Consider the following 26,894-nt stretch of genomic DNA (forward strand, 5'->3'; position numbering starts at 1 on the left):
GGCGGCGAGGGAGGGCAAGGGGCTGCGCGCCCGCCATGGACAGGTTCGCGTGGACCAGCGGGCTGCTGGAGCTGGGGGAGACGCTGGTGGTTCAGCAGCGCGGCGTGCGCCTCTGCGACGGGGAGGAGAAGGTGACGGGAGCCGGCCCTGCGCGGGGGCCTGGCGGGGCCTGGGGCAGGGGAGGCGGGGAAAGGGCACGGCCGTGGCCCCCAGCCAAGGCGGGCGGCAGCGGATGTGACTGTGGGTGGGACAGGGGGTGCGAGGGGGCCTGGCTGGTGGGGGGAGACATGAGGGGTGCGAAGGGGCCTGGGCTGCAGGAGGAGCATCGGTCAGAGGCCTGGGAGGACGAGTACGTTTTGCTCCAGGGTCTGGCAGGGTTTGGTTCTGTGAGGTGATTGTGAGGGAGAAGATCCAGGCTTGGTGGGGGAAAGGCCCTGGACGGTGTGTGCCACACGGAGGGAGGGTTGGCATCCGCACAGGGTGTGTGTAGCTGGTGTCACTGTCGTGAAACGATGTCCTGTGCTCGGGCTGTCACGTCCTGTGCCGGGGCTGAGCACTCCCCCGTGTTGCTCAGCCCAGCAAGCTGTGCCCTTTGGCTTTGATGCCATCCATGTACAGGGCATGCCATACAATTCGCACCTGGGTCATCCTTGTAGCTGTAAAATGCTCTTCAGCTCTCGTCGTAAGGGTGCTCTCTTGCCCTCTGCTCTCATCTGAGCCTAGTCAATTATTGTTTTGCATCGTGGCTGGAGTAACTCTTGGTCTCTCCTCATGTTTCCTCACCAGAGTAGGTGCATACCCTCATAAAAAGCTGTAAAAACATGCCTCCAGTTTTACAAGTAGGAAGCAATTTATACACAGATATACACAGATTTTTCCAAATACTCATGGCTGGCTGATTAATAACTTTTCAGCGATAAAATGGATAGAAGTAATACTTCTGTATGATAGGCCAGAAGATTTCAGACTGTGCGTAGCATCTTCTTATTGGGTTGCTTTGCTTTTTTGCATAGCTTTTACTTTCTTTGGCAGCAAATAGTGTTCCAAAGCCAACAGCCCTGTTTAAAATATAATATTTAGGAATGCTTGTATATCTTGCACAGCATATGGAGGGAGGATCCTTCAGGATTTCCTGGGGGAAAGTTTATACAGTTGAAAAAGGAAGTTTGTGTATATCCATCTAATCCCTTTATACTAGTTTTCTCCATTGTTTCCTAAACTTCATTTATTGTGTTTTCTGAAAAAAGAGAGTGTTCTCAAAATATTGTCTTGTTGAATCTGATTGCTGTGTTGTGGTAATGTGTAATGTTTCCAAGATCAGTATTTATGCAACTTACTGGTTAAATTTGTTGATCTGTTTTATTTTTCCTGTCCAGGTGAAATTTGATAGTGGAGTATTACTGCTTAGCACACACAGACTAATCTGGAGGGATCAGAAGAATCATGTAAGTCCCACTTTTGTCTCTTTCATGTCATTCAATTGTAAATTCCATAATAAACAACAGGTAGCTTGCAACTAAAAGATTGTACACAGAGAGGAGATTTTTCTTTCCTTTGTGTGTGGTTTTTTTTTTTACAAGTATAGTCCATTTTTTGGCTCGCAGTAGAAAGAAAATTATGTACAGGAATGTTCTTTCACCCAGTTCTGCTTTAATAAAATAATCATGCAGAGATGAGGAGGGATGGGAATGAGTCATATAAATTTTCCTTTTCTACAGCACAAAAATAGAGGAGAAAAGAGTCTGGTATCATGCACTAAAAACCATTGTTTTGAGACTGAAGTTGAATGTGTCAGGCAAATCATAATTTGAACTCCTCTCCCATGCTCCTTGTCTAGCAAGACCCTTTCTTCCTCATTGCTTTCAAGTCCAAGTTTCCCTGTCTTCTGCTCCCAGCATATAGTCCCAGACCATGATTTAATAATAGGATGTGTTTGGTAGCACTATTATTTTGTATGAGTCTTAGCATCCCAGCTGCCTGTTCTCATGCTGAACCATCCCTTCAATAAGCCAGAACGTTTGTCTGGACTGCTGTGGAGAATTAACTAAGAGGTTAAGTGGCAGTGGCAGAACTACAGTGTAATACTGCTGCTGAAAGCTTTGTATCATCAAGCCACAGCCTGAGATTGCAGGGTAGAAATGAGTGAGAGACTACAAACACAGACAAAGCTCTAAGCACAGACAGTGACAATGTGCACCACTTTGCAGCTGCAATTGAAGAAGTCCTCCTCAGAACCAGGTTGGATTATGCTTGTTTTGGACACAATCTTTTAGAAATTTAGCCCTGGAGCCAAAGTTTAGACAGCATGTTCAGATGACAACTCTTCAAAGGCATATTATATTCCACTGGACTAGTTTTGTGCAAGGATAGCTGAAGCACCTCTTGCACCCAAAGGCCATTCCCTACCAAATATCACATCCTTGCTCCAAAGCAGGGAGCTGCTAAGGGCCTTCTAAAGGTAAGGTCACCAAGGCTGTTCTTAATTTGGCAAAGCAATGTATTTTTTCCTTAGGGATTGTTTGCAGGAACAGCAGAACTATTTTTAGTACAAATTTTTCAAAATGTTTTGAGAGCTGGTCCCCAAGGTGGGGTTACTGTTAAAGAAGTCAAGGGTTGATTGTCCAGATCATGAACTATTCTGTGTAAATTAACTTTCTTTTTGGCACAGTCAGCATGAGATAATTTAGTTGTGCTAAACTATCTGTGTAATTCATCTCTTATTTCTTCATCATCATCTCTTCTTGGCAGGTGGGCAGGTGCTGCAATGTGCACTGCTTCTAATCTTCTCACTTGGATGTTTTACTTGCTTGGAGTAACGTTAAGTGTTACGGCTTCAGCAAGCCTAACAACTGTCAATATCCCCATTGTCTCCTTCCCACCAAAAGGATGACATTCATCTCTTGTCCCTGACTTTCCCTGCTCCTAGGCTATGTGATTCCTTGTATCAAGATCACTGAATTTGCTAAATCAGCAGAGAAGAAACTTGGAGAATAAGAAAAGCAATTCTTTTTTAACAAAGTAATTTAACTCAGCAAAGATTCTGGCAAATTCCAGGCTTGATTAAGAGAATGGGCAGAAACGTAAGGCCAGGAAATGGGCAAAAATTACCCAGTTCTGATCTAATACAGACCGATTCTGTCTCAGCAGAGCCAGGTTTGTTTTTTAATTTTAAATCTGAGGTACACAAATAACTCTTGTTAGTGCGTAAATGAAGCTGATTCTTTCTTGAGCTCTTAGGATTGAAACATGAGCAGCACAATGCCCTTTTATTTTCATGGTGAGTTGTTGGCTAAGCTCAGCTGTGATATAACATCAGCCTTAGAAACCTTAGCTAGTGTACCTACAATAGACTTGTAGAGACGGTCCCCTTTTATTGTGTCAGCAAACTTTAGGAATAAATGGGGCACTTGTCATCTGGTTAACATAGCAAACCTTTTTACAAAACCAGACAGCTGTGTCTTATAGCTGCTGTTGTTACACACCATCTGCAGTTGAACAATATAGAAAATACAGTGATTTCCAATGGAAAAAAAATATGTAATTCTTTTGTTACATAGCTAGATTTGTAAAACATGTTAAATCATAAAATCATGCATAATGTGAGCATGAGACATTAGAAAAAAAAATATCCAAACATAGTCACAGCATTTTTAACACATCTTTCTTTTTGTATCCCTTCCTCTTGCTTCTCTCACCAGGAAGGGGTCTAAGTCCTTGTGTTTACAATAAGTTCATAACTTTCTAACTGTGAACTAAATTAATCATTTTGACAGTGTACATACTATATATAGTTGGACTCTTTTGTCATTTCCAAAACCTTTTTTTTTTAACAGGGCACTGGTGAGGCCGCACCTGGAATATTGTGCCCAGTTTTGGGCCCCTCAATACAAGAAAGACATTGAGGTGCTGGAGCGTGTCCGGAGAAGGGCAACGAAGCTGGTGAAGGGTCTGGAGCACAGGCCTTATGAGGAGCGGCTGAGGGAACTGGGATTGTTTAGCCTGGAGAAGAGGAGGCTGAGGGGTGACCTTATCGCTCTCTACAACTACCTGAAAGGAGGTTGTAGTGAGGTGGGTGTTGGTCTCTTCTCCCAAGTAGTTAGCGATAGGACAAGAGGAAATGGGCTCAAGCTGCACCAGGGGAGGTTTAGATTGGATATTAGGAAAAATTTCTTTACGGAAAGGGTGGTCAAGCATTGGAACAGGCTGCCCAGAGAGGTGGTGGAGTCACCATCCCTGGAAGTGTTCAAAAAACGGGTAGATGTGGCACTTTGGGACATGGTTTAGTCTAGTCTACCCTTAATTGTTTTAGTGTGGACTTGGTAATGTTAGGTTAATGGTTGGACTGGATGATCTTAAAGGTCTTTTCCAACATAAACGATTCTATGATTCTGTGATCATTTTGCCTGTATTTAAAGTGTCCAGAGCTATGTGGGTGTTTTACAAACAGTAACCTGTTCTATATAAGAGCTGTTGAATCTGAACCCATAGAAGAATCTAAATAGCTAGTGTTAAGAGTTATTAAGTTTATTAAGAGAACAAGAAGTACAAACATATTTTTTCCCAATGAGAGATTTACTCATTAGTTGGAGTTCCTGCATGTATACTTCCCTAATCTCCAATTTAATGAGTATTTAATCGTTTCATGCAAAGAGGAACAATATTGGTAGTAGAGATTGAAAAGGCTCCATAACAGTGTTCATTGTAACCTGGTGTTAGGCACACCCTCATGACAGATGGAAGGAAGTTCCAAGAGGGAATGTAACCTGTGTTTTCTGTATTCTGGGTGACTGTGTTGATCACCAAGCTATTGTGCAGAAGACAACATTCACCGAAGGAAACTCACCAAAACAAGACCAGGCACCTAATTAGATGCTTTGAATTGCTCCCTTGAGCAATTTCTGTCTCAAATGCATATAGAAAGAGTAGGTTAGTCTGGGTAGGTTAGTCTCCCACAGATGGATATAGTCTTGTTTCTTGCTCTGCTTTGTTTGGCTAAAGCACAGTCCAATAAATGTGTGTTGAGGTGCATCAATGTCTGGATTAAGTCCTTGCGTGTGGGATAGATGGAGAAATTCCTATTCCACTCAGAGGATAGCCTAGTTTTTTAGATGTTCAACACTTAAACTGGTGCTTTTGGGTATTGTTTTACCTCCCAAAGTAATATCAATGCAAAAATGTTAAGAACCTATGACCATTGTGCACATACAGGGATACGCTGCAGTAGTGTGGAAATTTTAGTGTTTAAATTTTGAACTTAGATGCTAAAGATTTGTTAAATTCCTGAGTCCTTCTGTGAATCTAGCTTGAGGTGTCTAAAGTCAACACACTGACACTTCAGTTTGGTTTTTTTGAAGAACCATAGAATCGTTTAGGTTGGAAAAGACCTTTAAGATCATCCAGTCCAACTATTTACCTAACATTACCAAGTCCACCACTAAACCAGTTTAGGGCAGAGTAGCAATTTCGTGTTTCCTAGCTTGGTGGCTGGATTATTTTTAATGAAAGTAAAAACTAGGAATCATTAAGATTGGAAAGGACCTCTAACATCATCAGTCCAACCATCAACCCAACACCACCATGCCCACTAAACCATGTCCCAAAGTGCCACATCTACCTGTTTTTTGAACACTTCCAGGGATGGTGACTCTACCACCTCTCTGGGCAGCCTGTTCCAATGCTTGACTACCCTTTCCGTAAAGAAATTTTTCCTAATATCCAATCTAAACCTCCCCTGGTGCAGCTTGAGCCCATTTCCTCTTGTCCTATCGCTAACTACTTGGGAGAAGAGACCAACACCCACCTCACTACAACCTCCTTTCAGGTAGTTGTAGAGAGCGATAAGGTCTCCCCTCAGCCTCCTCTTCTCCAGGCTAAACAATCCCAGTTCCCTCAGCCGCTCCTCATAAGGCCTGTGCTCCAGACCCTTCACCAGCTTCGTTGCCCTTCTCTGGACACGCTCCAGCACCTCAATGTCTTTCTTGTAGTGAGGGGCCCAAAACTGGACACAGTATTCCAGGTGCGGCCTCACCAGCGCTGAGTACAGGGGGACAGTCACCTCCCTGCTCCTGCTGGCCACACTATTCCTGATACAAGCCAGGATGCTGTTGGCCTTCTTGGCCACTTGGGCACACTGCTGGCTCATATTCAGCCGGCTGTCAACCAGCACCCCCAGGTCCTTTTCGGCCAGGCAGCTTTCCAGCCACTCTTCCCTAAGCCTGTAGCGTTGCATGGGGTTGTTGTGCCCGAAGTGCAGGACCCAGCACTTGGCCTTGTTGAACCTCATCCAGTTGGCCTCGGCCCATCGGTCCAGCCTGTCCAGGTCCCTCTGCAGGGCCATCCTACCCTCGAGCAGATTGACACTCCCACCCAGTTTGGTGCCATCTGCAAACTTACTGAGGGTGCACTCAATCCCCTCATCCAGATCGTTGATAAAGATATTAAACAAGACTGGCCCCAAAACAGAGCCCTGGGGAACACCGCCTTAACTCCATTCACCACAACTCTCTGGGCTCGGCCACCCAACCAGTTTTTTACCCAGCGAAGACTACGCCCATCCAAGCCATGAGCTGCCAGATTCCTAAGGAGAATGCTGTGGGAGACGGTGTCAAAGGCTTTACTGAAGTCCAGATAGATGACCTCCACAGCCTTTCCCTCATCCACTAGGCAAGTCACCAGGTCATAGAAGGAGATCAGGTTGGTCAAGCAGGACCTGACTTTCATGAACCCATGCTGTCTGGGCCTGATCCCCTGGTTGACCTGCACATACCTGTTGAGCATACTCAATATGAACCACTCCATAATCTTTCCCAGCACCGAGGTCAGGCTGACAGGCTTGTAGTTCCCTGGATCCTCTTTCTGGCCCTTCTTGTAGATGGGCGTCACATAGGCAAGCCTCCAGTCATCAGGGACCTCCCGTGTTAACCAGGACTGCTAATAGATGATGGAGAGTGGCTTGGCAAGCTCCTCCTTTTGATTATCTAGAACTCAGTTTCAACTTTTTATTAAGTTTTCTAATTATATTTCCCTTCAATAGATTGTTTCTCTTGTTACCATCATATTTCATGTGGAGTGTCTCAGGCAGCACCTGTAGAAATCTGTACTGTTTGTGAAATGGAGAAAGAGAACACTTGGTTTTAGAGAACTAGTAGTCAGGAAATGGCTTTAATTTCACTTGTGTTTGCATTGATTGTTCCAGGAGTGCTGCATTGCTGTACCTCTGTCTCAGATCGTCTTTATTGAAGAGCAAGCAGCTGGGATAGGAAAAAGGTAAGATGATAGTCATTGTCTTTTTTAGATGGATAGTTTGCCCATGCATGTTATGTGAGGTACCCAAGATTATATATTAACTCATGGTATGTTCCACTTGCAATCCAAGTTTCCAGATTGACAGCCACAAAGACCTGCTTTCCTCACTTGAGATCAAATGTGTGAGAGAGTCATGACAAAGCAGTGTTGGATGTGATTTGTTAAATAACTGTCTTGTAATCACTAAACAAACGTGTTCTAGCTTGCCATTTTCATTTGATTAGTCATAAACGACAACAGTGATTTTGCTGAATCTAAATTTGAAAGCGAATTTTAGTCTTTAGTGCCACAGAACTGGTTGGGGATAGAAACTCTGCCAGATCCCGTATTATATAACTTTTCATGACCATATGATTGATTTTGAGCATGGAAATGCTAGCGATGGTTAGAAGGAACTCAGGTGTTTCCACTCACTTGAATAACTGATTCAGTATGGTATGTGTATAAAGAAGTTTCACAAGAAAAAGAGAAAAAAATACTAACTGGAGAAATATATATGTAGTTGACATCTCCTTGCAGCCTACAGTCAGATGGGTAAGGTGATATGCTGGGGGTATCCAGAAGAAATCAGGTAGTTCACTGATCCTGGAGAAGTCAAGTAAATAAAGACGCATGAAAAAAGTGTCAGTAAAATGAAATGGGAATAGCAGACTTGCAGTCATGCCGTGATAGCAGTCTGTTATGTTCCTAAAATAATGCTATCTCAAGGTTTGTTTTGGTGGTAGGTGTCATTTTGGACTGTTATTTCCATGCATGTTACCTTTGAATGTTGTTTTTGGACAAATTCACACACAGTGTTCACAAGTGACATATACAAGTGGGATAGATTAAACATAATATTGAGACCTTTTGTTTTCCTGTGACAAAGACAGTGTATTTTGGCAGTAGTTATTGCAAGCCAAAAGCCAAATCAAATGACTACTTGATGATTAGTTTTTATCTTAACTAAAAGATTTTTCAGAAATTATTGCTTGAAATGTTAAAAGTTGTTAAATTTATTTCTTAAGAATTGATGGTGGGTACATTTTAAATTTGTGAGACGTTGCTGTTTTAGAAGTTATAGTAGTTTTTATGCAAGACCTACTATAATATTGAGTCAAAATACTTAAAGGTTGATGCACAAACGTAAAGCATTATTTGATGTACTTTAGCTCTTATGTGAGTTAAAGTTATTAGAGGTTTTGATTAAATGGTTAACTTTGATTGTAGAAATAATTTTTTTAGATACTACAGAAAGCTGCCCTTTCTGTTTCCTTTAACTTTTTCTTAGTGCCAAAATAGTAGTTCATCTTCACCCTGCTTCTTCAAACAAAGAGCCTGGTCCATTCCAAAGCAGCAAATATTCCTACATCAAACTTTCTTTCAAAGAACATGGGCAGATTGAGGTAAGTTTCGTACCATGCAAGCCCAGCACATCAGATCTTTGGACGTGCTTTTCTCCTCTCGCTGCGAGTGATAATTTTCCATGATCTTTCCATGTTTACTTTTGAGATGGAGCTTTTTCAATACATCCTTTTTGAAGATAAACACTGTGAGCTTTCAGGGTTCCATACTTTGGTTAAATAATGCAAACAGAGCTCCCAAAATGTCAAGAGGCATTATTAGGCTTTGTCCTTATTTTAGTAGTTTTAATATAATCTTTTGCTTCCTTTTTTAATCTTCTGAATTGAACACAGGATTTTCCAGAATGACATCTCTGAAATCTGTTAAATGTTTTAACAGAGTAAAAGATGTTTCTTTGTAGCTAACCCTCTACTGAACAGGAATCAAGCAACTTATCACCTCTCTAATTTTATTGCTGAACACTTTTTGTTGTGTCAGAGCTTTGTTTCATTTTATATTTTATAAATCTCTTTTTTTTTTACCTACACCAAATCTCAAAGGCTTTGAGCATTCTAAAAAATGTAATATATTTTTAAAAGAAGGCTTAGTCTAAAAAACAAAGAAATTGCACTCTGTAAAGAAATTTCACAGTGTAAGATCCTCACTTGAAGAGACTGAGAACTTTAACTTTGAACAATGAAAAAAGCCGTACCTGTTCACTGCAGAAAATCAGATTTTGAACTTAAATTAGTTATAAACGTCTTACAAGTGTATGTGCTTGATCAGACTCACTTTCATTTCTTTGTGAACAGTTTTCAGATTAGGACGATTTATGCCTAGTTACAATTGTATAGGTGTTTTGCCTAATCGTAACCGTATTTATTTTAATGCTAATGTTTGTGTCTGAAAATCAAACTTACTATGCTTACTGGTTACCTAGCACATCAGTTGCACTCCAGATCTTTTCTTTGTGACTTCAGAATGCTTTCCTGTGAACTCTGAGCAACCATAAGAATGGAATAGATTTTTCTTTCTGGGTTTTGGTCAGTGGGATACACTTAGTGTTAACTAACTAATGCCACCTCCTGGTACTAGCAATAAACAAATAAGTGTAATTGATGTGTGTGGTTGTCTTCATATTGTTGAATTAACAGATCAATAGCAGTGTGCCCAAGTGGCCAAGAAGGCCAACAGCATCCTGGCTTGTATCAGGAATAGTGTGGCCAGCAGGAGCAGGGAGGTGATTGTCCCCCTGTACTCGGTGCTGGTGAGGCCGCACCTGGAATACTGTGTCCAGTTTTGGGCCCCTCAATACAAGAAAGACATTGAGGTGCTGGAGCGTGTCCAGAGAAGGGCAACGAAGCTGGTGAAGGGTCTGGAGCATAGGCCTTATAAGGAGTGGCTGAGGGAACTGAGATTGTTCAGCCTGGAGAAGAGGAGGCTGAGGGGAGACCTTATCACTCTCTACAACTACCTGAAAGGAGGTTGTAGTGAGGTGGGTGTTGGTCTCTTCTCCCAAGTAGTTAGCGATAGGACAAGAGGAAATGGGCTCAAGCTGCACCAGGGGAGGTTTAGATTGGATATTAGGAAAAATTTCTTTACGGAAAGGGTAGTCAAGCATTGGAACAGGCTGCCCAGAGAGGTGGTGGGGTCACCATCCCTGGAAGTGTTCAAAAAACGGGTAGATGTGGCACTTTGGGACATTGTTTAGTCTAGTCTACCCTTGATTGGTTTAGTGTGGACTTGGTAGTGTAGGTAATGGTTGGACTGGATGATCTTGAAGGTCTTTTCCAACCTAAATGATTCTATGATTCTATGATAATAGTAATTGGATTGTTCAACTTCTTTTCAAAAAGCATGCCTTTGAGCAAACCTCAACAGTTTTAACTTTAACATATTTTGGAACATTTTTAATATCTGAAAAAAATGTTTTACAGTAGAAGTACTCATGTGAGTTTAACTAGTAACTATATGGCTCCTCCTCTAATGTGTATATGTTTGAAGATTGGACATTAAGGATTTCCAGATAATGAATGTTGTACTGTGGATGTGTAGGTGTTACCATGCTTTGTCTTCAGTGAAGTTTATTTCATCTACCAACAAGATGCTAAAAATACCCAGAAGTACTCTGCACAGTTCATGCAATGTCTGTTGTCACTCTTTGATGTTTGCAGTTCTATAGACGACTGTCAGAAGAAATCATACAAAGGAGATGGGAGAACATGCCTACTGGTCAGACCATTCAAGCTAACAAAGATCCACAGGTACGTGCAGAGCTTCTGAGCAGAATCTGTGTGTAATCTTTTGTTTCCATTTCTTGCTGCCCCCATATACTGCATCTGGCATGCCTCTCTAACCAACACCATGGGCACATGTGGGAATTCAGCTTTACTTTGCATATTTCTTCACTGGCATAAATTAGTTTCTCCTTTGCAGTTTTCATCTGATTTAGAACACCATGGCCTTTCTTCCTTGAGTGTGTTAGACTTGAATAGTTGATAATGAGCTCCATTTTTTTTACGTAGTCCCACACATGAGACCCTGCCTGCAGTACTGTGCCCAGCTCTGGAGCCCTCAGCACAAGAAGGACATGGACCTGTTGGAGCGGGTCCAGAGAAGGCCACAAAAATGATCCGAGGGCTGGAGCCCCTCTGCTATGAGGCCAGGCTGAGAGAGTTGGGGTTGTTCAGCCTGGAGAGGAGAAGGCTGTGGGGAGACCTTATTGTGGCCTTTCAGTATCTAAAGGGGGCTAGTAAGAAAGATGGAGAGAGACTTTTTACCAGGTCCTGTAGTAACAGCACAAGGAATAATGGTTTTAAACTGAAAGACAGTAGGTTTAGACTGGACATACGGAAGAAGTGTTACGATGAGGGTAGTGAGATGCTGTAACAGGTTGCCCCAGGAAGTTGTGGTTGCCCCATCACTGGAAGGTCAGGTTGGAGGTGGCTTTGAGTGACCTGAACTAGTTGAAGATGTCCCTGCCCATGGCAGGGGGGTTGGACTAGATGATCTTCAAAGGTCCCTTCCAACTCAAACCATTCTGTGACTCTGTGACACATGGAGTTATGTAAATATTATATATATTTGCATATAATTTTATTCAGCATTGAGAGATCTAATGAAGCTGAAAGAGTTTTGGTCTTACTTGTGATTCCTTTTCTGTTTTATTTTTTTGTGGCTGGAAGTCAAATATATAACATGTAACTTTTATGCAACTCTTTGGAACCTATATATGCTTGATTTAAATGTATATTCTAAACAGAAAGTTGTTATGGAGAATCTCTTTGTCTTATGTTAGATTGCCTTCTTTGCATACTTCTAGGTTATAAACTCTGATAAACATGTAGATGTTGTTTCTGTATATGAATATGTTGAATATATGAATATATTGAACATACAGTACTATATGAATGAAATAGGATGATCTAAAGATTGTTCAACGTCAAATCACATTAAGTCCTCCTTTGTAAATGTAGTACATATAAACATAGTTGCATTTGGACTCATGGGGAAGCCTGTACCCTGTGTCAAGAATTACTTAATGAGAATGCCTTACCTCCTGTTCTTATTCTTCAGTCATAGCAAATCATTAACACCAGTGCTAAGCTTTGCACTCAGAGATTTGAGGGCTGGCACCACTGCCACTTAGGTACCAGCCTTTCTAAAACACGTTTGGCATCAAATGAAAGGTTCACCATCACCTCCATTCTGATACTTCTCAGCAAGGTAAATTAGACTGCACTTAGCATTGTGTTTCTGTGGCTATGTTTCTTCAAGCTAGATTTCTTGAGATAATCATGTTTAGATACACTCATGCGTTTCCACAGCTCTAGTATAGATATTCACATGGACTTGGGAAGCTTTAATTGAGATGAGCTGGAATGCTCAGTCTGGATCAGGCTATTAAGCATCTTGATATTAATAGCTTCAATATAATTTATTGTCTATCTACTACAGCAAATTCATAGATGCTTTGCAGTTATTGTTTATTTTTTACACTGGTTTAAAAAATACTTTCAAGAAATGTATGAAATATTGTATGCATGATACCAGCTCTTTGGGGGAACATTTCCTGTCTTCTAATGTAAGATTTTTTCACAGCAAGGCGGATGAGAAAACTTAGCATTTCCTATTTTGATTCCTTTAATTATGTTCTTTTGCAGGCAGGAAGAATAAGGGCTGTAGGAATTGTAGGGATCGAAAGGAAATTAGAGGAAAAAAGAAAAGAGACTGACAAAAACATTTCCGAGGTAAATACTACTGAAGTTTCAAGGTCAACCACCTGTCTGAGCCATTTATATTCATTCACACTTTCTTTTAGGGGCAGCTGAGACTATTTATTGTTCTTGTTGAGAAGTCTGATTGATTAAGAGTGTATCATTTACAGTGACTTACTTTGTTTAACTGGCTTTTCAATATATGTAAAGGTACTTCATTTAAACAGTTCCTTTCAAGAAGACTGTTCTTTGAAACAAACAGTGTGTATTTATGAAACTAATTTTGGTAGAATTAGAAATCTGAGTTCAGTGACTTTCCATCAGGGGAAGCACAACACAAAGGCATCTGCAGAAAGAGACTTTGGGGTTTTTTCCTTCTTTTTTTTTTACAGCTAATTTTGGTTTCAATTGAAAATTTCATATCAATTAAGAAGAATATGCCAATCTAAGTGTCTGCACAAAACTGTGGTGAAGTTAGGTTTTCATCTTATAAATACTCAGTTTTTAAATGTTAGATTTAGGCTTGTAATTACAGTAAAATGTTCTGCGGTCCAGGCACTCGCCATATGTTACAAGTATCTTTGCGGAATGCCTTGGCTAGATGGAGACCATGCTTTTCCCCAGAAACAGCACAATAGTTGAACTCCAGATATCAATACTGATGGACAAAAGAGGCAATTAATTTCTGCATGTATACCTGGGAGCGATATCTTCAAAAATAGTCTGGTTCTGTCTTGGTAGTAGAGATTAATACAGAAGTACTCATAAACTACATGCAACAGATTCATTCTTGTGGCAAAGCTTTATGGGATTCAGTGTGCCACAATAAAAAAGGCATTCACTGCTCTGATACATAGGAAAAGTATAGTCCCTTTGCAGGCCGCATGCTGTTTAAGATACTGGTAGCATTAAACTTCGTCCTTTCTGTTTATGAGGAACATAATGAATGAAGTTCTGTGTGTAGTTCAGAAGATATTGTGGTTACATGCATGTGTATATAGTTCAAAAGGTATTGTCTGGTTATTTTTTCCTTTAGTAGCTTTGTCAGAGAGTAAAGAAATCCATTTATATGTGTTGTATGAACAGAGGAAAACCGTGACTTGTAAAATCCTGCCTTCCTCCAGCTTTAAATGTTATAAATGACTTAATTTAAAAAATGGTGCCCTGGCTTCCAGGAAAAGGCTTCCTGCATCTGCTGTTCACTGCTGATAAGAATCCAGTTCTTTAGCCTTTTGTTTATCTGAGGAAGTTCCTGTTAGGTGTGTGCACATTCCCCTTTGTTTCCAGGCCTGCCCTCGGTGAGTCAGGCAGAGGAGGAGTTAGACCCAGCATGCTGTTTATTTAGCTAAATCAAGGGTTCTTTTGATGAATGATGTTTTCATGCAGGTTATAGAGATTAGAAATAAGCTGGGAAAAGCCTTGTTAGAAAACTTTTTGTTGATATCATATACAAGTACGGTAGAAGGACTTTGATTTACACTAGAGATTGGGAAATCTATTGTAAATTACTGAATTTGGCAGATTAGGAAGTAAGAAGAAATATTCCAAAGAGAAGCCTTTGTTCTTATAGTGGTAGATTATTATTATACGGTGGTATATTTTCTTTTCTTCCCTGGGACCTAGCTTTGTCCCACTTAATTTTGGATACCTAACTTAAGGTACCAGTGTTAAGAGGCTAGACTTGTCCAGTCTGTAATGAAACACTGGCACCATTAGGAGGGATTCAGATGAAAAACAAACCCTGTCCCTTTCTGGAGACATCTCTTTCTCTTCTTTGCATGTTGAATCTCAGACCAATAAGCTTCTAAGTAAGGTGCCTAAATGTAGATAGGAACAACTGGGTCTTCCTGTGCAAATTCTGCTAAAATGTGTCTTTCTAGTGGGGGATTAGTCAGAATAAGCTAGGAATTGCATAGAAGCAATGGCTAGAAGCTGTAGGCAAGATATATCTCTGGTCATTTGACATACTCTAACTGAACAACTTCCTTTACTTGTGGCTGGAGGGGTTGGGTGCTGCTGTCAGGCAAGCTTTAGCTGAAAAGGTTCAGGAATTTTTCTCACACCAGTTGTTCAAAAAAGGTTATTTGCAAAGGTTGACCACCTGGGCACATTGTCATGTATTTGAGAGAAGTGGGTGAGAAGGCTGAATGTGTGTTGCTGAGGATGGGAGAAATGAGAGTTGCTTTTTAATATAGTTGCATTAGTATAGTTCATAACTTTTTTTTTTAACATGAATTTTTTAATGCTAGTTGGTTATCATTACTAAAACTTTTGAATTTCAATATACCCTCAGCTTTTTTTAACGTATGTTTTATTTAAGCCTAAAAACACCCTTTTTGGGTTGTTGTAGAATTGTTGTATTTGAGACTATAGCAGTTTACTAAGCTTAATAGACTTGATATAATTGTGGTCCTATGATGGATGTCCAGTTTAACATTTTTTTTTTTTTGTGGAAACAGAATAAAATTTTTCTTAGACTAGAAAAAAATCGTTTTGTACAAATAATTTTTCCCTTGCTCTAGCAGGTATTTTGGTTTTTAGATCCAACAACTAGAGTTTTCAGAGGATGCTTTTTATCCGGTTTTTATCTTAATTTATTTAAATCTGATCATTTGTCTCGTGGACCTTATTTCGTTAATTTTTTTAAACTGTTTTTTGGTTATTATGGTAGCACCGCTGTTCCTATGTATGCAATACTTAACAGACGTTGACACACATTTTCAGAGGTTTTGTCTCTTCAGTTAAGCATACATGTGAAAGCATATACCCTCTTCCTTACTCATTTGAAATGACTGTTTCTTACTAAATTAGTAACATCTACTGATTAAAGTAAAATTGTCTTGTCAGGAGGAGTACTTCTGTAGCTTTACAGCTGGCTTGCTGCTGGCCAGAAACAATAGATCTCCTTGACTGAGGGTTAAGCGTTGAAAGAAAACCTACCATCACTACCAAGAAACCTTCCCCCAGCTTTTAATAGAGCATAATAAACTTGGACAGTTTAATCTTTTCTGGGCCTCAGTGTCTCATTGTTCATTCCTATCATATGGACTTCATACATCATATTGAATTAGTGTTCACATACTAGAAAAGTGTGTGATTGATTCTTTTCTTCATTCTTTGTTGTTTATGGATTGTATAATTTTGATTTAAGACCTGATATAAAACAGATATGTCAACAATTACATGTAATATCTCACATTGTAACATACTAATCTAAAGGGATAACAGCTGTTACGAATAGCTTGGATAGGTGGACAAAGGCAGCTCACTGTAGCCGTGAAGCTGAATGCTGTAATTATACTGATCTGCAGTGTCTCCTTTTCATTTCAGGCTTTTGAGGATCTTAGCAAACTAATGGAGAAGGTATGGCATGTATCACTTATCCAAGTAGACTTATGCTTGTTTTCTCAGTTTTAAGCATGCTTTTTTTCCGTTGAGCTGAAAGTTGACTTATCTATGTGTCTTTCTTGATAGGCTAAGGAAATGGTGGAGTTATCCAAGTCAATAGCTAATAAGATTAAAGAAAAACAAGGTGACATCACTGAGGATGAGGTAAATGAATTTTGTTTTTAAAGTCAACAGAAATGTTCCTATGCAAAGCAAAAGCTATCCATTTAATAGATGTAATGTTAATAAAGAACACTTCATGGTTGGGATTTTTGTGTTTTAATTCTACATAAAGTAAAAGTGAGTTACTTGTTTAGTGTTAGCTTTTCTTTCGACCCTTTCTTAAAAGTAAACTTTTTACTGCATTTGTGTAGATTTTTGTATTTTTGACCTCTGATGGTCAAAAATAAATGCTATTAAGTCTTGCCTTCTCTTTGCTAGTAATTGACTTTATTGGTAGTAAACTGAATGGATTTATTCACCAAAACTGTCTTATAGTATAAAATGAAAGACTTTTAAAAACCAGAATCGTTCGCTAGCTGATGTACTTTTAAAATTTATTTATTTGTTTAGACTATTAGGTTCAAGTCCTATCTACTGAGTATGGGGATAGCTAATCCAGTTACTCGGGAAACATATGGATCTGGTACACATTACCACATGCAACTGGCGAAGCAACTAGCTGGAATACTGCAGACACCATTAGAGGTAAAGTACCTAATTTCACACCAGCATTTTCCGTGCGTTGCTGAATTTTGTGTTTCGGCTGCAGTACTGTGCCTCTTTAAAGTCTCAGATTTTGCAGGGCAGCCTCAAATTCAATGTTTATGGAAGAAATATATACCCTTTTTCTGAATAAGAAAGTTTAAATAAAAGTAGGAATTTTTTTTTTGGAGTAATGGCATCTCAACTTCTAATTTGCAAAATATCAGTGATATTTAGAAAATCATGGTAGCATTCTTTCTTCTATTTCAACAGCCCTGTATTCATCCCTTGCTGCAGAATATTACTTTTTTAAAGAAAGAGTGAAACAACACTGACTTTCAAAATATAAGTAGTCAGTCTTTAAGCTGCTTAAAAATTACATATTTTGCAAATATAGCACAGAGTTGTTGCATACATTACCCCCCTTAGTAATATCTCATATTTTAATTTATCTGAAGCTATTACAGAATTCAGGATTCTCACCAAAAAGTTAGATATCATGTTGCAACTTATAAGGCTATGTGTCTATGAAAAAGCATACATATTATAGTGGGTTTGTGAAAGCTATGTGCTACCTACTATGATCAGAATGGAAAACTGAGTGTGTCTGAAAAGCAAAAATGGTAGTTTCATTGATAGATTTAATATAGCAAAATTCCTTGTTCCTGTGATTTATTCTCTGCTTTAAAATCAAAGTAATTCACAGTCTTTGGATGTAGTATCAGTGTTTTGCATTTTAAAATGATTAGAGAAAGATATAACAACTTAACTGTCACGCTAGAAATACATGGTATTGCCTGGGTAGTTTTTTTTCATTAAGACCCATCATTTAGCTCCTCTGTTTCACCTGTTTAATCAGCCAAATACAAGTTGAGATGCTGTGTTTACTAGATTAATGCTATTTCTCTTACCAGTCTTGTGCTTAACACAGGAGCAAGGAGGGATCATGTCACTTACCGAAGTGTACTGTCTGGTAAATCGTGCACGAGGATTAGAGGTGAGAAACTGGTTTTATTAAACATTTTATAAAATGTACTTCAGTGATAAGGTAATTAAAGAAAAAGGGTAAAAAATGTTCCCTACCAGTTGTTCACTCTACCTGTCTAACAACATGAAGTAATCAGCCCTTTATTAAAATTAGGGGGTTTTACCTTTTTCCTTTCTCCTTCTTCCATGTAATGTTTATGTATCCTCTATAAGTTGTCATAATGTATAGTGCTTTTTATAATACCATATGAAAGGGAAAATCCATCCTTATCTGGAAGGAAAACTGAAAGGACAGAGAATACTAAAGAACAGTGAATGGGTTTTTTTTGGTTTTTGTTTTGTTTTGTTTTACAAACTACATCAATTCTTTCTGTAAACAGGGCAAGAAGGATTATTATAGAACACATAGTGAGGGAACAAAAAAGAGCATAGAAGCCAAGAAAACAGACTGGACAATAGAAAGGAAGAAAATTAACAGTATTGTGTAGCCTGGTATATTTTATAGCTGTAGTTATTAAAACTGTTTTGGTGTTCTGCTGTATACTTGAAATGCAAGCTGTGAATAAATGTGTTTTACCATTTTAATAGTTGCTGTCACCAGAAGATTTAGTAAATGCTTGTAAGATGCTGGAGTCACTGAAGTTACCACTAAGGTAAGAGCTTTACAGATGTATTTATAAAACATGGCACTTGCAAGTCAGACCATGGTGCTTGGATGACTTAATATTTTACCTACAGTAGATTTTTTTTGGTTTTTTAAACAAAGTCATCCTTTGCTTAAAGGCTGCTGCTGTATGCACGAATGTCCACTCTACATTTAAATATGAATTTTTAACCATGGTTCACTTTGCTAGGAAGACAATATTCTTTTCACTTCCAATATAGTTTTTTTTTTCAGACTGGGAAAAGTGTTTAACTAAGCCCAGTATGCCCTGCTCTTTTCAGTCTCTTCAGATTTTGAAGATGCTTTTAATATTAAGTTCATTTTACGGAGCTTCCCCCCCCCCCCCCCTTTTCCCTTTTGTAATGTGGTTATAGGTGTGGATGCATTAGAAACGTGACCATAGGTGATGTGCACAGGTTTTTCAGTTACTTTGACTCTCTTTTGATTTTAGGCTTCGGATATTTGATAGTGGTGTGATGGTGATTGAACTCCAGTCTCATAATGAAGAGGAAATGGTAGCTTCTGCTTTAGAGACAGTAAGTGTACTTCATTTCCTTCAGTGTTCTGAACAAGCTGGGGAAATTTAAACACATTAGGTATAAAAACTTGAGGTACAGGATTTCCTTCTGAGGTTTTGACATACAAAATATTCCACTTCCAAATCTTCTAACAGTAATACTTAAATAGCACTTTTCATCTTCAAATGCTGGGCAGGCAATAATCTTAGTCATTGCTTTCTCCTTAAGGAATAAATCACTGTTTCATCTCTCTTCAAACTTCGTTAACCTTCAACCTTCCTCCAAATCTTTTGTGCTGTAGGATGAAATTCATGGTATGTATTAAGCATTTAATTTAACAGACATGGACTTCAGACACTGTACACAATGTGCTTGAAGGCAGTGAAAGTAGCTCTCAAATGTTGATGTAGGCAGTTGTTTGGTTTGGGTGTACTTCATAAAATAGCACATTGTATGTGTAACATCTTGTACTGAGTTTGCTGCTGTGAAGAGCACTCAGTTGGAGAGTAGTGCATATAGAATTAAGCTAGCTTCATCAGAAAAAAAAACAGTATAAATTGCTCAGTGTGGTAAACCTTCATGGTCTTAATACCTGTGGACTCTTTAAAGTCCTGCTATCCCATTATTTGGTGCATTTTCCAGTGTCTTTTTCAGTGGGATGTAATTTTTTTTTTCATAAAGTTGAGTGAAGGCTGATTCAGTGTATCCAAAGTTAAACATCAAAGTCAAAGAGGACTTTGACTTGGGCAGTCAAGAAAAAGTAGAGCTGTCACAGGTACCTTCTCACTTGATACACGAGTTACTTCAGTACATTTTGCATGATTGTTAGTGTATAGCTTTCTCTCATCTAAAAGATTCCACCCTAAATTATCAAAACTAAAATGCTTAAATCTTTCAATATATGTTAATACTTTCAGTTTATTTTCTTATATTTACAGAAAAATACCTAGTCCATTTTAGGGGTTTTTTTTCTGATTATCTTTGGTCTCTAATTAATTTGTTGCCTTCAGTAAGAGTGCTTATCTCTTTGAAAGGAAAGGAAAAACCTTTTCTTGATAACAAATGAGGTCAACTGCAAAAAGCAACAGATGGTGGATTTATTACTGAAGTGCCTTTATTCTTTTCTTTCATAATATGAGACTTTGACTCCATAGAAAAATGTAAGGGAGAGGCTTTGAATGAGGAAGGCTAGCCCATAAGGGAAAGGGAAGATGAGATCAGACTTGTGGCCAAAAGCACCCTGTACTTCATGTATAATGTATAGTAACATGAAACTTCTGAGAAGTGAAAGGAAGTCAGAGGGTTTCAGACAGGAGCAAGATGTGGTTTTGAATGGCTGGTGAAGACAGGAAATGACATGGAAGTCAAAGGAACCCGGAGTCACCCTTGATGAGAGCAGTGGTTTGGGAAGGAAAGATAATTAATCACCCATGTGCATATTAGATTGTATAGCTGACTTCCATTACTCATATTTCATGACTTAGCTTCATAAAATCTCAAGTTAGGACTAATTTAATCTGAGTTTCTGTAAAAAGACTACTGCTGAGAATGACGCAGAATAAACCCCTCCCCACCCAGTTATGTGGGAAGCAGGAAATGGCAACTACATCTGGATTTACAAGTTTGCCTAAATCTGAAAAAATGGAGAAATGGAAGAAATATGAATTTGTAGGGTAATAAAGCATGTTTATCTGGGAAATTCAATGTGGTAATAAGTCTGGACTTCATACCTAGTATTTTAAGCATCCGCATGTCCAACCTACGTGAGAAGTTTTCATTTTAGCATGTATTAACTAGTGTGGTTGAGACAATGGGGCCAAAGTTTTGAATCCCAAGACTGAACCTATCTTCTGTGTCAACTGAATGTGATGGTGGCTTTTACTGATCCCTCTAGTATGCTGTTATATAGAGTGGAGTACTAAGGTTTGGGGATTTTTCTATAGGCCGTGGGGATATTTTAAATCACATTAAACTCAAATTTTCCACTTCCATCTGAGATTACTTAAATTTCTAAATCAATGACCTGCCCTGAACAGGTCTTTTATGTCCTCATTTAAGCTTCACTGTTCACAGAATTACTTAGTATAGTTGGGCTGTACACATACTGATTGTGACAGTATACTGCTGTCTGAGCTATTCTAATTTTTCTGCTCATTTTGTCCCAAGGCGTTTTTTGAAAAAAAAATCCAAAGGAGAGGGTATCATGTGATTTTTTTTGTTTTGTTTTTTGTTACAGATTTAACTCTTTTCTAAGTTCCTTTTTTTTATACTTGGCAATTTTCCCAGGACACAGAAGAGGTATTTTTAAGGGGAAATACTCACACTTATTTGTACTTTTTTTAAATGCAAACAAACTAGTTGTCTTCACAAGGGATTTGCTACCAATTTATCACCTCACAAGGCTAGACCTGATTCAGCAGCTGAGAGAACTTAATTGTTCTTTTAATGCCATAGTTTGTTTATTTGTGTGTTTGGTTTTTGACAGGTATCTGAAAAGGGTTCTCTCACAGCTGACGAGTTTGCTAAGCTGGTGGGGATGTCTGTTCTCTTAGCCAAAGAAAGGTAAGTAATAATTGCTGTGTTTAATACCTTTGTTACCATGTTGTCCTCAAGTAATACAGCATGTCTTCTTTTGCTTTCTTTAGGCTGCTTCTTGCTGAAAAGATGGGCCATCTTTGCAGAGATGATTCAGTGGAAGGCTTGAGATTCTACCCAAATCTCTTTCTGACACAAAGCTAATGTAGTTTGTGTACAATTTGTTATGTAACAGCTGAACAAGAGATCAGAGGGCAGAACCCCTCCAACAACTGACTTTAAAATTTTTATTTTGTTAGTCAATCGCAACAGTGATGAACATTGCAATGCTTTACAGTTCTCAGGTATTTCAAGTGCTGAATCCTCTTATGTGGAACTGAAAGGAAATAGGAATCACTAAGTCAGAAGCGTGTTAATTGTCTCAAGCCGGCTAGCTCAAGTTTTATTTGATGTGCTCTGTAGTTTCTCATTTCAAGAGAAGTCAGATGAAGATTCCACGCAAGTGAAAGTGGAGACAATATCCCTGTAGTCTGCCACGAGGGTCGGCACCCAGAAGACAGGTTACTGCATAGTCCAATTTCAGTTTGTTTATGTCTAGAGCAACAAAGCAGACAGATGTATCCGTAGTGATAAGAAGAGTGACTTTGGTGTGTACCGAGGTATAAGGAACCTCATGTAGAATAACCCCTTCTCCCTGAAATGATGAACAGTTTTCTAAGAGAGGATCCTGGGGTTCTTGTACTTTGAGACAGAACCTGCTGCAGGAGAGTAACATATGTTATGTGAATCTAGAAAACACGGGGTTTATTTTGTCATGTCTTATGCTAATAACTCAGATGGAAGCATTGTCAGCACAGGCTTCCTCCCTTCTCTTTCCTTGCATCTTCCTTCCTGTCTCATTATGTTGCACTTTGGGTGCCCTTTCTCTGTCCTCTCTTTACATAGCAGAGTGTAGTAGCCTCCTGTCACTCTACCAGACTCTGTGCTTTAAGGTGCTTGTTTTTTGTCTTGTACTTCTAGTACAAGTACTTTGTTTCATCAGCCTATTACCCGTTTTGGAGAGACTGTTTGCTTGTATCTCGTATGCTAAATTAATATGCTTTCAATATTGAAGGGAGGAAGAGAACTATCACCCTGTGTTTAATAGTCACGAGGTATCATATTGTTTGGTATTCCTTACCCTGTGTTCACACTGAATGCAATTTGCTAGTCTCAGTTTTTGTAACTCCAGTGGAGTTGTTACATTACTTGAAGATCTCTTGTCATGGTAATAATGGTAAGTGGATGTTTACAATCCACATCACTTAAATTTTTGGCGTTTGAAGTGACCAGTTGTAATAAATAACAAAATTAATTCAAGGTATGGGCAAGGACAACATATAGGTAACTGCATTGTGGTTGTAGTGGGCAAATTGACATTACAAAAAAGGAAAAAAAGGCTTTTAAGAGCCTGAAAATCTTTTCAGAACTGTTTCAGTGTTACCATAGGTTAGACAAGGATTAAGAGCCTGCCAAGAAGGAGTTCAGTGCAGAGATCCCTACAGTGATGATGCTTTTGGTTTGTAGGACGCTCATTTAAATCCGGGGAATTGTGTCCTCTTATCCTTGTTATGAGTAAACTTTTATGCAGTGCTTTTTTTAGGGCAGTGTTCCTCTGCTTCATGAAGGTGCTAAAACTAATGTATTTGACATAGCTGAAGGAACTGGTTCCACACTATTCTTACTGGGTTAACCATCTAGTATCCTCTCTTTAGGAGCCATACGGCTTTGCTGCTTTTCTTCATCCTCCCCACAACCCACAGAAGAGATCTATGTGAGGTACACCAAGCATCATGCATTTAAGGAGGGACTGAAAAGTAAGAAATTCAGAAGCAAAAAGCTGGTTTGTGACAACTGTTTCGTTTGCCCAATACCCAAACCTGTCAAGGGAGACCAGTGGTTTATGGGCCTGAACCTCTCCCCACAAGGGGGCATGTCATCTGCAGAAAGAACAAAACCAGAAAGGAAATGCCAAGTGTAAACTCCCAGCCTCCAACCCTGAGCATTTCATTATCCTAATTAAGCAATAACAACACAGCCTGTTTAGAATGATGGTACTTTCTCCAGATTTTCTTTCCCAAGATTTTTCCTTGACTTCTTTTTTTTCTAGAGAGAAGAAATATATAGGGTAAATTGTATAGTTGGTTTAGAATCTAAACATACATAAGAAAATGACTACTAGAAAGTAATAAAAATTAAAAGATTTCCTTAAATAGACTGTTCTGTCGGGTTTTTTTCTTCCTAAATGTTTTGGGCACCTCTAAAATCTTTACACATCAAAATCTTGTAGTTCCACGGGGCAGGTTTTTAAAGCACATCGTATTTTTTCTGTCTCATTTGGTACCTAAACCGGTACAAGATAGTTTTGATTTAAAATTAAAAGGCAGAATTAAATGTAATTAGAATGCCCTCTTTCTGTTGCTGAGTAGCCTGTGACCCATCCCAGCCAGAATCGGAAAATGATAGATGTCTGTGCAAGCAGCAGTTTCATGAGAGAACTAGTCTGAGTCCAAGCCAAGCATATATCCTGTGCTAGCATTGGAAGGGCGTTTGACACATCAGAATGTGTTTTCCCATCTGAAAGACAACAGAAATCATATATCTGGTACGATACTGAGAGCCAGCTGTTGGGCAAACAAAGGGAGTGACATGTTTATGGGTGTGTGTGGTATCATGGTAGTACATCACACTGTCCTAAACTGTCAAATTGCCTAGTCCTGTTTCTGTTGGTACTACCAGCAAAAAAATCTATTGACTGTATTGAAGCAGGATTATAGGAGAGAGGGAAATATAGGGGTTGCCATTCTCACAGATCATTCCAGTTTAATACAGAAGGTGCCTATATGAACCTTTCAGGTTTTGATTATTCCTAGAATATTTCTATCATGATACATGAATATTATCTCATTTTGCCAGGGCTGCCCAATTATACAGTCCTTTGAACAGAGGTTTGTAACAGAGGTCTGTTCAAGAAGTGCTTGGTTTTTTTATGGAGCAGTCTTAAATGATGACTATGTTTTTCATTTGAAAACATGGGCCTTTTTATACCTCTGACAGGAAAAGAACGCTGCTCAGGAATCTGTACATCTTTTCCATTTCTCCTTTGCCTTTGCTTTCAGGAAAAGTATACTCAGCCTATAGAAACATGGATCTAATCTGAACCATATTTCTGAAGTGCAAACATTTTTCTCTGAAAGATATATATGTATGTATGTGTATTTGGAAGTCTTCAAGAAGTGTATCTAATAATCACTACTGGCTGCATATTGATTAGCTAAACTCTTCGATGCTTAGTTCTTCTAACAGGACTTTTACAGTTTGTCCAAAGGGTCTGACTGCGCTTCTTGTAAAATTAGTGGAAGTATTGTCACTGAATTAATGAGGAGAGTAGCAGGAGACAGTGGGAGCCTGTTGCTGACAGTAGAAGTTCCTGCTTCCTCAAGCCTGGGAGGCTCTCATTTGCAACTGGACAGTTCTTTCAAAATACACACTGAAAGGCAGGAATGGCTGATTCAAAATTACTTGTGGATTTGATATGAAATCATTGTTTTCTTTGGGAGGAACCCCCTCTCCAATGTTGTTTTTTCCGAGCTAGATTCACAAATCTGACAATTATGTTGCTTCTCCTATTCTGGCAGTTCCCATTTCATCCTAATTCTCAGTGCTGCTTCAGGCATTCACGTGAAAGGCAAGACACTCTAGTTCCAGGTCATCTGCTGCTGGGAAGACTTCAGCTATCATTTTGTTCTCCTTAGAATGAGCTGCAAGTACTCATGCTAAGAGGATATTCTGGGCTTGTCTGTTGGCAACATTCATCTTTATTTTAAGGAAATGCTTAAATACTTTTTGGAGCACAGGCCCAAGTGTCATACCTACCAGGTAGTTGTCCTGGCCAGCAGGCTTGAGTCATTTTTCTTTGTGGTTTAGAATTAAAGTATTATTAAAATATTAAAAAACCCACCAAAACACAAAAACTTCAGGAGTGAGGAAACCTCAGTTTCAGAAAACCCCACAGCCTGCTAGTTAGCACACTCTTGTGAGACGTAGACCTGATAGAAACCACCCTGCTTCATATCCCTGCTCCAAACCAAAGACCAGGTAGGATCTCGGGTCTCCTGTTTTCCCACTGGATTGTGAATACCGTGACCTCAGATTCCCACTGATGAAAGAGCACATTAAACCCTGCCCTGCCATGCTCACAGCAACCATGGACAGCAAGTTCAAGGTAAAAGGGGCTGGTACTGCTGGAATAGTCACAGCACTTTTGGGAATCCAGTCCTGCTCTGAGCATAAGCCTCAGACTATTTAGATGTTTTGCATTGTTTTGTTCAAAGTATTTTATGTACTTGGAGGATTTCACTTAGCTGATGATGAATTATCATCAAAATGATCTCAGGGATTAAGTAAAGGAGGGGATTGATAGAATCTAAATGCTGTTTCACTGTATTTTTGAAGTAGACTGTCAAACAAATTGGTGCTCCTGCGTCCCTTGCTTCATACATGCAGAACACTCAGAAACTCAAAGACAGGACTTGTTATTTTCTTTTAACCAAAAAATTTGCAGGAGGATACATGCTGTGTGAAGTATTCCCTTTTTGCAAATAACAATAAAGGCAGCACAGTTGCACAGAACAAATTTGTGTCTGTTGCTGGTATGGCATTTGTACTGTGGCTATTTAACGATTCACTTCATGTAAGGAGAATTCTTTTCAAATGTTGCCTAAATATAACAGTATTTGACACGGTATACGAGAAACGTCTGTTCTTTCAGCCAGACTCAGCAGTTGCGTGTGTGCGGCATAATTCCCTTGAGTTTCACTTCACATCGGATGGAGAATTTGAGGTGTGTCCTTAAATTGTAAAGATACTCTGATCCACCCATTAAATGAGAATGGCAAAGCTCCCACTAACTTCAGACCCAACCTTTGTTATAATTAATTATCAAACGTTGAGTAGTTAACAGCTCTGAAAATGGGCGTATTGGCTATGGCTGAGCTCTGACAGCAAGAAGGAAGAGCTTAAAAGATGTTCTGGAATAAGATCACAAAATGTTTCGGTCTCTTCAGTAGAAATACCGATCTAGGCACAACTGTTGCAAAGTGACTACTTCTGATCTTTCTGCATTCCTGTTGTTTTTTCCACAGTGTTTTGGGATAGCCTGAGATACGGATAATTTTTTTTTTTTTCCACTGGGACTCTAATCTGTTTATAGGT

General features: G+C 39.2%; 1 protein-coding gene across 2 annotated transcripts; it reads left to right on the forward strand.

Annotated features, from left to right (window-relative positions):
* Positions 1 to 35: 35 nt before the first annotated feature.
* VPS36 (vacuolar protein sorting 36 homolog) lies at positions 36 to 26,427 on the forward strand. Of its 2 annotated transcripts, none has more exons than XM_075719007.1 (14): positions 36 to 131; positions 1,377 to 1,445; positions 7,196 to 7,266; positions 8,576 to 8,690; positions 10,803 to 10,892; positions 12,792 to 12,878; positions 16,176 to 16,208; positions 16,320 to 16,397; positions 16,806 to 16,940; positions 17,869 to 17,934; positions 18,513 to 18,577; positions 19,040 to 19,124; positions 21,592 to 21,668; positions 21,752 to 26,427. In XM_075719007.1, exons 1-14 carry the CDS (start codon positions 36 to 38, stop codon positions 21,843 to 21,845), a joined length of 1,161 nt encoding a protein of 386 aa, XP_075575122.1. In that variant the 3' UTR covers positions 21,846 to 26,427. The 2 variants fall into 2 exon arrangements, with proteins under 2 accessions (XP_075575122.1, XP_075575128.1); XM_075719013.1 differs by having other exon boundaries at positions 36 to 104.
* Positions 26,428 to 26,894: the final 467 nt, after the last annotated feature.

This window comes from Pelecanus crispus, chromosome 1 (assembly GCF_030463565.1).
Source record: "Pelecanus crispus isolate bPelCri1 chromosome 1, bPelCri1.pri, whole genome shotgun sequence".
Classification (NCBI taxonomy): domain Eukaryota; kingdom Metazoa; phylum Chordata; class Aves; order Pelecaniformes; family Pelecanidae; genus Pelecanus; species Pelecanus crispus.

What these genes read in the sequence shown, in the direction of transcription:
- VPS36 (XM_075719007.1), top strand. Translation starts at nt 36, where the DNA reads ATGGACAGGTTCGCGTGGACCAGCGGGCTGCTGGAGCTGGGGGAGACG. An exon ending in TACTGCAGACACCATTAGAG is followed by an intron (nt 16,941 to 17,868) that starts GTAAAGTACCTA and finishes TGCTTAACACAG; the next exon opens with GAGCAAGGAGGGATCATGTC. An exon ending in ATCGTGCACGAGGATTAGAG is followed by an intron (nt 17,935 to 18,512) that starts GTGAGAAACTGG and finishes CCATTTTAATAG; the next exon opens with TTGCTGTCACCAGAAGATTT.